Source organism: Vanacampus margaritifer, chromosome 7 (genome assembly GCF_051991255.1).
Source record: "Vanacampus margaritifer isolate UIUO_Vmar chromosome 7, RoL_Vmar_1.0, whole genome shotgun sequence".
NCBI classification, from domain to species: Eukaryota; Metazoa; Chordata; class Actinopteri; order Syngnathiformes; family Syngnathidae; genus Vanacampus; species Vanacampus margaritifer.
Window position 1 is genome coordinate 19,706,784 of NC_135438.1, and position 12,594 is coordinate 19,719,377.

Genomic DNA, 12,594 nt, shown 5'->3' on the forward strand with positions numbered 1-12,594 from the left:
AATGTAAAATGAATGCCTTAATGGCTGAATAAATTGTGAAACACTGATTTTGGAGAACAGCGCTCATCATGGATAAAGTTTGAAGAAGTTGACCGAAGCATGCAGGCAGTTGGCTTTCAAAACCTGCATATAAGACAACGATGTTTATTTTTCAGAGAGAAAGAGAGAGAGAGAAAGAGAGAGAGAGAGAGAGAAATAGAGAGAGACATAGAGAGAGAGAGAGAGATGCAGCGGTCTGATGAAGCTCTCCAAGTTTGACACCTCCAGTGGGCTAAAAAGGGAACCTACAACACTGCTGTGATGGAGTCACACAGGACTACTAAATCAATACTGGTAGGATTTTACCTTTGGACGACTTTGAGCTTTCAAGGTAGGTCGCTGAATGACTCCTGCTTATGGAAATATGTCCAAATAACCATACACTCTAGCTTTTTTTATTTTACAATATTTGCTTCTGACCATCAATGACGCAGACTCAGACATAGTCCCTGATGTGACTGTGAGTATGTGTAATATTCTTGCATGTTTAGGAATTCCATCACATCACTACAGCTGAACATATTACAGTGTGCCTGGAGTGCTAGTGTGGGTCAGTGTGTTTGTGTGAGTCTCGCTCTTTAGACTAACAACATCTGGCTTAGAAAAAAAAAAGGAGGGCACACCAGCAATGATGCACGAAGCCCATTGGGAATGTTCATCCGCTCGGAGTAATCTGCTGTCAAAATTAAATGCATGATTAGTGGACCACAAAGACCATCAGATGAAGTTAAAGCTCTCTATTATGTTTGAATGGTTGGTTGGTTTTCAGTACTTGTGATATCTATCTATCTATCTATCTATCTATCTATCTATCTATCTATCTATCTATCTATCTATCTATCTATCTATCTATCTATCTATCTATCTATCTATCTATCCTTTGCATGTCTTTTGATTGGATGTTTGTTACTTAATTACCATTATTTTTATACATCCATCAATCCATTTTCTATACTGCTTGTCCTCATTGGGGTCGAGGGTGGACTGGAATCCCAGGTGATTGTGGGTGAGAGTTGAGGTACACCCTGGACTGGTCATTATTTTGCAAGGCTACATTTTAGCCATTAAAAACAGATTTTAAAAACCGATACTGTAACACTGGAAATTCTAATGGGCAAACCTGCACAATTGTAAGAACGCCAACACAAAAGACATTTAAAAACAACAAAACAGCTTGTCACTGGGTGAAGGTGCAGCCTAAAATGGTAAAAATCTGTGATGAACAAATGCAGCATACCATAGAAGAGCATTCTTAATGAAGGTCATCCCTTTTCTCTTCAATCATCTTGTTTGACTTACAAATAAATCAATTTTCAGGATTAGCGTGTGCATGCGTCTGCCTCACAGTGGAGGAGTTCGAGGTTTAAATTTTGCCTTGTCTTTCATGCGCCTCAAGTTCATTCAAAACTGTGAATTGCCCATGGGTGTGAAAGTTTACAAATATACATTTGTGCCCTGCGATTGACTGGCGACCAGTCCAGGGTGTACTCGCCTCGTGCCCAAAGTCACTGGAATAAGCCACAGTTTACATGCAATGCTAATGAGGACAAGTACATAGAAAATCAAAGGATGGATGGATATTGTAAGGGGCATAATATATATACATATTTTTAAGTTATAAATATTTTTTTTAAATTCCTGTTGGCTAATGAAATGCAACGACTAATGTGGTTGTCAAAACTAGACGATACGTTATACTGCATGAATTAAAAGTGTTTTAATTAGAATTGTGGATGTGCCTTTTTTAATTTTTTTATAAAACACTAGCACAGTTACAGATATCTTTTAGAAAATAAAATAATAAATAATTCTCCTGAAAAAAGAAGAAAAAAAAAAATCTTTTAGAAAATAAAATGATTCAGTGAGATTATACTTGCCCAGATTTTATTCAGGCATGTGTGAAACAGCTACCCTAATATGACTTAATTGCACTCAAAGAAGAAAATAATAGCAAATTCGATCTGTTGTCTTGTACGTTAGCGTCATGAAATTTGTTGTGGTTTTATGTCACTGAGTGACATGCAGCCACTTTGTAGTTAGGTGCGAAGTAGTCTGTGTGTAGTGCCAGATTAGACTCCAAACTTCTGAGAGAGGGGCACAAATTGTTTTTTTGTATCTCTTGCTATAAATTTTCATAGGAATTCTCTTTGTTGCAGTGGAATTGATCCTTTGTGTCTTCCAAGGTCTGTAATATATTTTGCCTTTATTGTGTTCTACTGTGTGCAGTTTTGGCATTTTTCTATAACTTAAACTGCTTCTTAAAAGCTTTTCTTGAGAGGTCCCTCTTGGTGGGAAGTCAGTGTTGCTTCAAGGAACAAGCTGTCAGGGGCTTGCCTTTGTCTGGCACTCTCAAGCCACAATATGGTGCGGACAGACAATTTAGGTCTTTGCCATTACATCAAATGTTCCGTGAAGAAAAAATCTACAAGATGTCTTAATTAAATGTTGGATATCCGCTCTTTCAACATTTAGTTTCTCACATTCATGCTGCGATAAATTCCATTTTGGTTCTTTAGTCCTCAACACACTTTTCCTGTTTACCATCACTAAAAATAAACTTGTGCAGTAAATCCAGTATAGGCTTACATAGCTCAAGTGTCACAAGATTTGCTGAAGTGTTGTAAGAAATTAGAATATGATGTTATACATGGAAGAGAATTGAGATGTTTTTTGAGGATCTGTTCTTATGCCCACTGTCATTCTTGCAACAGCATTCTGACGTGAGAACAATGGATTTGAGGCTGACCTTTTTTTTTCTTTTTGCTTTCATTTAATCATCTGTCCATCTGTCTGGGCCATCATTTATCCATTGGCTCACATGCAACAAAACGCTTCCTCACATTTGAAACTGGCTCCACTGAGCAGTGACTAGGTGTAGTAACATTTCTGCAACTATGTTGTACCAGTCAAACCATCGTTTCTGAAAATGTGTCTGTGAACAAGATGTTGTGAATTTTGACCATCCATGAGAAAGGAGAGCATTTGCATAACTCCCCACAGCAAATTTCTCCGGACTCGGCAGCTAGGCAGGACGTAGATTGTTTGGATATTGAAGGTGGTGTCCCCCAGGGGTCAGTGTTAGGACCAAAATTGTTTATATTATATTATATTATATTATATTATATTATATTATATTATATTATATTATATTATATTATATTATATTAAATTATATTATATTATATTATATTATGTGTCCATCTTGGCAAAAGCAAAGCATTTTCTCAGCCAAAAATCACTACACATTCTGTACTGTTCTCCAGTATTCCATCCATCCATCCATTTTCTGAACCGCTCATTCTTCATAAGGGTCGGGTAGTAGCCGGGTCCGCCCGGGTACACCCTGAACTGGTTTCTCTGGTATTACCATATTTAAATTTCCGTTTAGAAATTTGAGGAAACACTAGTAACAATTCACTCCAACCTCTGTTCTTATTGCAAAAATAAAAAATTTAAAAATTTAAAAATTAAAAAAAAAAGCTATAAAGAGCAGCCCATAATTTTGGATACCTCCACCACACAATTCCACTCTTTCCGCAGTCTAAAATTTTTATTTTTATTTTTATTTTTATTTTGTGCAATTCAAAATTGTACAACTAGTATATAAAGCAAGACATAACTTCCTGCCAGGCAATATTCAAAATATGTTTTCAGAGATAGAGGCTGGCTATATGGTTTGATGGGGAAGATGCTGAATAACTTAAAGATAAATTAGTCAAGGACAGCACTTGTATATCTGTATTTTTTTTTTTTTTTAACTTTTATTTAGCCACGAATGACCCATTGAGATTCAAAGCCTCTTTTCCAAGGGAGTTCTGACCAAGAGGCGGCAGAAGTTATTTGCAAGAAAATGAAAATGACATACATGTCAGCAAAAAGTTGCAGTTTCAACACAATTTAAAATGACATTGATTAGATAAAACAGTTACAAGTTAGGGAGGCTGTCTGAAGTGCTCTCATTTAAAATCATCCAGAGAGCTCAGAAGGGAGTGAGATCCACCGAACATTTTATGAGACCTGCTCTATGTCTCTTCTGGGGTGGGGTCCCGTTCAACATCAAAATGTTAAACGAAATTGGAATGATTACCACAACCACATATACTGCATATATAACTTCATGGGGGAGAAATAGCTTGTAGGAGCAACATTTATGTAATTAATGGCACCTTGAACAGCTGAGACACATCAGACATCCTAACTAAGCAACAAAAGTCTTTATGAATTACCTGCAGGCCATCTGTTTATGATTCAGGCTGCCCAAGGACATTTTTTATTGCTGCTATGTTCCTCGGGTAAAAAGAGATGTGATTTTTTCTTTGCTGTTGATCATTCAGCACACATTTACATCAAAATGGATTTATTTATTATTACGCTCATAAAGACCACATCTGGAATAGTAACGCCATTTAAACTGTATTTTCCAATTTCCACAGCCTGAACAAAATGCAAAGGAGTTTTATCATCTTTAATGTGGTGGTACTCGGCAGGTGCCATTGTTGTGGAACAAATAATTACCAGTAATTCACCAAACAAACCTAGGGGTGGCTGATGGCTTAATTACATAATCATACATTGCATTCTCACATTTGCTGACATGTTTAAAACTGACTGAGTAGGCATGTTTGTGATTGGCCAAGAGTTCCAATGTGATGAAATCAGAGGACTACATTCGGACAGGGTCAACTTTCTAGGATGTGAAAAAAACAATGGGAATCAGCGCGTTGACCATGTTTAGTGAAGATTATAGGGTGCAACTTAAAAACGTATACACGTTCGTTCACTATGAAGTGTTACAAAATACGTGTTTTGTGGCAGGCCTTGGGTAAATGAAACAAAGGCCAACTAAACCATTTGGACCATTTATCTTGTAAAGCATTGTGAGCCTGTACTGTAAAATATAATTCTCACAGTGGAGAATGAATATGGTTAAATTTTTGAGTTTGACAAAGGCAGATTCAGCTTCTGGGCTCCATTTAAACTGCTTAAATTACTACTACTTATTTGACGTGAGCCTTGTCAGAGGTCGTGCTCTCTGGCTGTCATTTATTTAAATTTAAAAATTAGCGAAGCCCAAAAAACGCTGTAACTGATTCCTCGTGGTTGGGGTTGGCCAGTCGATCACTGCTTGGCTCTTATCGGGGTCTGCTCTTAAGTGACCCTTCTCTACAATGAACCCCAGGAATTGCACTGACTCAGAAGGGTTCTGACGGTGTTCATTTAGATCTTTGGAAAAGATTAAAATATCATCAAGGTAGATGAAACAAAACTAACTGAAAACTGTCTCTCAACACATCTTTTATTAGCCGTTGAAAAATGTCTGGGGCATGAGAAAGTCCGAAGTGCATGACCAGATAACGGAGTTTTAAATGCTGTCTTCCACTCATCCCCCTCTTTGATCCTCACCAAATGGTATGCCCTTCGGAGATCTAATTTTGAAAACATTGTTGCGGACTGTAAGGGAGCGAATCCTGAATCCAATAGCGGTAGTGGATCTTTGACCGTAATGCCGTTAAGGCCCCGGTAATCTACACACGGACATAAGGTTTTGTCCTTCTTATCAATGAACAAGAACCCGGCACCCGGTATATTTATTTCAATATAACCGGAATAAAGACGTTTGCAAGTGTGTCGCACAGAAAAGTGTTGTGACATGCTTGCTTTTTCATTTAATTAGGCCGAAATGCTCAGTAAGAAGTGTGTTGCTTTTTTTCATTTTACCGTGGTATTTATTAAATCTTGCATGCAAAAACTAATACTAAAACTAATTAAAGCTAAACTAAAATTAAGCATTTTTGAAATAACAAAAACTAATAAAACCGAGCTGCCCTGAAAACGAATTAAAACTAACTAAATATAAAGAACGAAACTTAAAACGAGATAAAAACTCAACTATACTGGTGACAAGTCCAGTTTGTAGCCCGACTTTTGTCCTGAGTCAGCTTCGCACACTCCTGTACACGATAAGCAGTATTGAAAATGGATTACTTGTTATCGTCGCATTAATAATGCTTCAAACGGGATTGTGTCAATGAAGTTCTTTGCTGTTGTAGGCTGCCATGGTGGAGTACATCAGAGGAAGTTGTACCGGGACCTGATGGTCAACTATAATCGACTGGAACGACCAGTCCAAAACGACTCCGCACCCATCATGGTGGAACTTGGTCTCACTTTGCTTCAGATCATTGATGTGGTGAGTGTGTTTTGACTGAGCAGAAGAAAAATATAAGTATTATTCGTTTTAGGCACTTAGAAAGTGTTGAAGATGTACGGTCGAACCTCTTTCAACCTTTCTTTGGTGTATGCATTTAGTTTGTTTATTTTTATTTATTTTGGGGGTGGGGGGTGGGTGTTGGGATCCCATTGGAATGAACGGAGATTAAAGAACAAATCCTTTCCAGGGCCAAACTGTCATATAACACTGGAGAACACGTTTTTTGTTGAGTAAGGTCTGACAGCTGTTTTTAAAGTAATTTTTGGATGCGTAATCGAAAATTGATCTCAGTTTTTTTTTTTAACAAGTCAAGTTTTTGAACTATAGTTCTCCATTTTGAATTTTTTTGTCCTTGACAGATATGTACTTGTTCTAAAAACAAACAAACAAACAAACAAACAAACACTGATATACAATGACAGAAACAGGTAATTGCAATGTGCCCTATTATGCATTTATAAAGGATATGGCTACCATTCTTAATTTTTACTTTCTTTTACTTGCTTTCTATATTGATATTCGATATTGACCCATTAAGAGCTACACAAACCTCTCACCGCGCTCTCAAATGACTGCACAAACAAGTTGCCACATAGCTGTTGATGAGTCCAATCATAATCAGCTCTTCTTACTACAGCCAATCAGTGGAATGTTGCTTTTCGGGAGAATAAGCATGCATATTTTACTTTTATTTTACAATGCTGAAGCGACTAACTCACCGCACCGAACACTGACAAGAATGCATAAAAATTCAGACTAAATCAAATAAAATGGACTAATGCTACATTTACATCATGTTAAAAGCAACCACAGCAAACTCGCTTTCAGGCCACAAATGTGAGACTTGATGTGCAAACGTGAACTGGCTGTAATTGCCATAGATGCTGGGCCAGATTTTTGAACTTTCAAAACATTTGCCTCAGCCGTCATGGTGCGGATGGGAAATTTAGTCTGTAGTAAATCGGACTGAATGCAACAAAACTTGAATAAACTTTTAGGTGATCAGCAACAAATGTATTCCCTGGCATCACACAGCATTTTCAAGTTCCGTTCTGTCCCATTTGGTGAGCATTTTGTCCCAATTTTGCCCTATTATGGAATGTTCTCAAGTCAAGGCAAGCTTGGGGATCTCACAAAAGTAATCACAGTTTAGGCAAAAAGCTCAAGGGTTGTAAAAACAGTAGTCGAAAGCAAAACCAAAATACCGTAACATGTTTCTTAATTTCCTACTCGGCTTGCCCCTTCATGTTTCTCACACAAAACTACGTTCAATCACCCCGAATTACCAAGTACGACCATCAGGGCTTCACATCAAAGCTCTGCTCTGATTTTGACATGTGTGCTTTAGGAGGATTTTTCTGTCACATCTCATTTTGTGTTCTAGCTCTCCTTACCTGATCTTGTTCCAAACTTGTCAAATATGAATGCCTGGCTTATGGTTCGCCTCAAGCCTCACTTGCAATGTTTTGTTATTAAAGAAAAACATCTGGATTTGCTGTTGAAAGTGGGTGTTTTGTTGGAACATTCTTTGTGTGACCAAATTCCTCCTTTATATAGAAGTTCTTGCTACATCCCCGAATCGAAGGGGAACCGACACCATCATTCTGTGACCAAAATACACATTACTCTTACTGTCGTCACCTTGTCTGACGTTATCGATGAACCACTCATCCAAAACGGTCTAAGGGTACACAGCCAAATCTGCGAGGCAGTCTTGTCACTATGTTTACTCTTTCCCTGGTAACTTCATGCACTTGAGAAAAGTGCCGTAGGCTGTACATAGGATTGCTAGTCTATTACTCGTATGGACATTTTGAGAGCCCATAAAACAACATTTTAAGGTTCTATGCTATGTACAAAGTAGAGAAAAGTGATCAAAAGATTATATAACCTTTTATTAGCTTCAGGAGAGACGTTGCTTAAAAAAACAAAAATAAATCCACGCACCTGAGCTGTTGAATTGAGCAAGGCACTATAACAATATATGGCATTTAACTTGACTTTGAGTGGCTTTAAAATTATTTAAATGGTGTTATGTATTAAACCTATTGCATAAATATAAAAAAATGATGTTGAACTCTTAAAAATGACTGAACATTTAAATCAGTGGTGTCCGAACTATCGCCCGGGGGCCGTTTGTGGGTCGCTATCCATTTTTAAGCGGCCCACAGCATATAATAAAAATTATATCTGCTACTAATAAATTGCTTCATATAGTGTAGAGCATTCCTAAATATGCAAATGAACTATTTACAATTAAACAAGTAACATTTCTCTTCATAACACTGTGGTGAATAAAGATCATTAATTTTTACAAACAAAAAAGGGTTTTCTCCAATGTCTGCTCTGTGTCAAGGTTCAAATTGTGAAAATAACACATGAGATTCCCCAGTAACTACTTTAAAAAATGATTTTCTTATCACAGATTGCTTCTGTTTTGCTTCTGATTGTGCGATGGGCTGCTGTTCTGTGCAGGGGCTGATATTTTTTGGTGGGTTATAGGCTCTCGACCACCTCAAAATCTTGTAAAATTGTAAACTGGCAGTAAAAAAACAACACTGTAATTCATAAACAATATGAAATTGCTCAGTTGACTAATTTTGGTGTGCTTGACAACTTGAACAAAAAACATTTCCAAGTGGCCCTTGCATCCTTCAAAATGTGGCCCTTGGAGGAAAAAGTTTGGACACCCCTGATTAAAAATATGTTTTTAATAAATGTTAGTTGTTATTAAAAACATATAGGGCCTGGTTTATCGACACCACACATAGCAGGTGCTAATTCACTTGTTCATTCTAAGACAGGACTGGACAATTAATTTTGCAAAGGGCTCACATGAGGAATTGGAACGTTTGCTGAGGGCCAAGCTAACATGCTAAACCCAACTTTGTTGATATTTTGCCCAGGTCTGATTAAACAGAGAGTTCATACTGTTGGTGGATATGTTACGTGTGATCCACTAAGATTGTGACACTAGATTGTGTCACTTACTCTAACAGAATGTGTGCACTGTTGGCAACAGGTGTAAAAAGTAGCAAGGACTGTTTTGCATGTTTGGTAGATCTGATGCATTAAAAAATGAAGTTTGTGCTACTGTAGAATTAGAAGCGTTAGTGGAAGAAAAAAAAAAGAGATTACTGAGTTAGCAAACTAGCATGGGTTGATGAATCACATAAAACAGTGTTTCCTATGCCAGTTTACTTGGGCGGGCCACCACCCAAGAAGTTTTCAAGAAAATGTATTAAAAATATATATATATTAAAAAAGTGTTGCGACTGGATATACCGCATGTAATGTTAGTTCGCCATCACTTTGTGGATCGTGAGGCTAGTGGAGACGTAGTAACAGAACAAATTCCACAGCCGTAGAGTGTGTGTTTGTGTGCGAGCGTGAATGTGTGCGCGTGTGTGCATATGTGCGTGCGTGTGAGTTTGTGCTCATTAATTCACCTGAAACCTGTTAAAAATCCCATACCGTTCACCTAAACCGAAGACTTAAGAATCCTGCTAGAGTCGTGAAGTTGTCAGGAGACCCGAAGAAGGATCAAAGAAAATAAAGAAAAGTGAAATTCAGTACCGACCAGACACCACCTACTACCCACAGGGTTACAAACCAGAATCTTTCACCAACCCCAGAAACATCTAACTTACAACAAATTAGGGAAATCTCAAGAGACCAAAGTAAAGACTGAGGAAAGGAAGGAAGGACAGATGAAGCAGAGTGAGATCCACAGACATCAGCCTCCACCGATTCAACGACAAGAGGAAGAAGCAGATTGTGTTTGAATTTCGGTAGATGCTCCACCAAAGAAGGGAGCCGTTGACCCCGGCCAGGACAGGGCAAGCACAACCAACCAGGGCCCCCCCAGGCTGCGTCAGCGCCAGGGCGCAAACCCAGGAGCCCGGAGCGCCCCCCTTCCCCACCCCAACACGGCCCAAGCCCAACGCAGCAGAACCAGGCCCACCAGGCAACCCACCGGCCCACAGCCCCCGCTCCCCCCCGCTCATGTATGTGTTTGTACATGCTTGTGCATGTGTGTGTTTGTGTGTGTACTACATGGCCTATGATTCTCCCATCTGGTTCTGGGTAGCTCCCTAATAAGGGAATTAGGGCAGCTTGATGCCAGCCACTGGCTTCATCGCCAGTCATGGGCAGACTTGGTAGGATGATCATGGAACTGGTCACCCTGCCTCAAGCAACTCACAATGAAATATGTGTTGGGTAATGCAATATTAATTAGATAGATATTATTGGCGTCATTGTTTTTTATATTCTATCTATCTACAGGTATCTATCTATCTATCTATCTATCTATCTATCTATCTATCTATCTATCTATCTATCTATCTATCTATCTATCTATCTATCTATCTATCTATCTATCTATCTATCTATCTATCTATCTATCCATCTATAAAATTTTTGGGTTGCAAATTTGCATAAGGGGCTTTTGACACACTAATTATGGGTTGACTGTGGGATCTTAATTTCCTTTTGTTTTCTTAGAGTAATGTACATTCAGTATGTTTCTCTATAAGGATAATGTGATGATAAGAAAAATAACACTCAGGCTTGCCTTTTATCACACATGTAAGCATTCTAGAAGAAATGCAGATACTATATAATGATGGTCTGGTAGCCGGTGTGCTAACTTAGATTATCTACCCCTTGAAAAAGCTCACTTTATTCACTTTCAATTAATGTCTAAGAATAGAAACTAAAGAATTTCATTTAAAGAATGGGAGAATCTCTGTCTCAATCTTTCATGCCAGAGTCACCAACCTTTCTGAAATAGCAACTTCTAGATCTGATCCACACTTATGAAATAACAAATTACCTTCATTTAATTATTGTTATAATTATGTTCATCTTCAGGCCTGAACTACTGAGGGTGAATCAACAGCACCACTGCTATTTGCAGTCCAGGTAGTGCATGTTCTTCAAGACATGCTGCATCCAAATTAATTCTATATGATCCAAAATAATTATTTTCCATCAATTAATTGAAATCTGTTGGTATTCCAATATCTAACAAAACACAGACAAAGGGCAAAGTCAAAAGAAGAAATGTAACAATTTAGCTGTGAGTGACTATCACTACAATTAGAATTAATCTATACATAAAGTCAATAAATGATCCCTCTTTAAGTGATCTTAAGTACACTTCAATGTTCTGGAATTACTGGTTACAAGAACTGTATGTTTTTTAAACCAAGGGTTCATTTCTTGTGTGCCTATTCCAGTGTGTTAGCTTCTTGTGTTTTGTTATATTGTTTGTTTTAATGCACTGTCAATAAAGATATCTTTCACTTTCTATACATTTACAGTCGTTACGTTTAATCCCAAATGTACCACTGATCCCTACATGACATACACTGCACTGCATTTGCTAAGAGAACATTTCCAAATCTCAAATGTCCTGTTATATTTGACTTTTTATTTGATCAGTTTTCATTATAATTAAAAATTTCCCCCCATAATTGTTCGAAACAGGTTCTATTTACAATAAATCATGGTGCAAAAAAAGAAGAAGCCGTCATTGCCTTTTAGTGAGCACAGCAGCTCAGTCACAAGTTAATTTCACCTCCTGTTAGTCAGATATGAAGTGTTGCTTCTTTTGATTTTATCTCACTGTGTAGAATATTTTTCTTTGTCTGTACATTGTCGTACAGTTATCTGATGCTCCTTCTCTCTCTTCCAGGATGAGAAGAACCAAGTTTTGATCACAAATGCGTGGCTTCAGCTGGTATGTCTCCTCTTTGACTACTTTTGTGTGATCACTGCACATGAACTGACATTTCGTATATTTTGGGAACGTTCTTATTTGCTCTTTCTGAAAAGCAGTCATGTCAACATTTGTTTGAAGGCATCTGATTTATAGGAGTGAATCTCAACCATTTGTGTTTTTGCAACATAGCTTTTAAAAATATATCCAATCTTAACACATTTCAAGATCTCCTGTAACAAACTGACAAATTAAAACTAACATTTTAGACATATGGATGTTACAAATGAATTCCCGGGTTTAGTCTAGTCGAATGTCTCCTATTAAATTTGACAAGTAAAAAATGTATTGCCAGGGCTGTATCAAAGGAGAAAGTAGTTGAATTACAAATTCTGTTTCACAACATGTATTGCTTTGTCAATTACAACAACTATTGCCACATGTTGAACACTTGCTTGTGTATTGCATTAGTATGCAAAAAAATAATTTGATAGGGATTGGAAAATATGCGGAGCCATTAAATTGTAGGACTAAAATTGTAGAATAAATGTGATTAATGAAGGTTCCCACCAATCTTTCTTTGAGGAGTTTATCTTCGTTTGAATGAGCTTGAATGAAT

The 12,594-nt window shown here is 37.6% G+C and overlaps 1 protein-coding gene across 1 annotated transcript in view; it reads left to right on the forward strand.

Annotated features, from left to right (window-relative positions):
- The first annotated feature begins 223 nt into the window (after window positions 1–223).
- LOC144055157 (neuronal acetylcholine receptor subunit alpha-7-like) overlaps window positions 224–12,594 on the forward strand; it is a 36,621-nt gene continuing 24,250 nt past the window's right edge. The window contains exons 1-3 of the mRNA XM_077570893.1: window positions 224–370; window positions 6,090–6,229; window positions 11,952–11,996. Of these exons, the coding sequence (XP_077427019.1) occupies window positions 301–370; window positions 6,090–6,229; window positions 11,952–11,996 (255 nt within the window). The 5' untranslated portion in view covers window positions 224–300. The remainder of the gene's footprint in view (window positions 371–6,089; window positions 6,230–11,951; window positions 11,997–12,594) is intronic.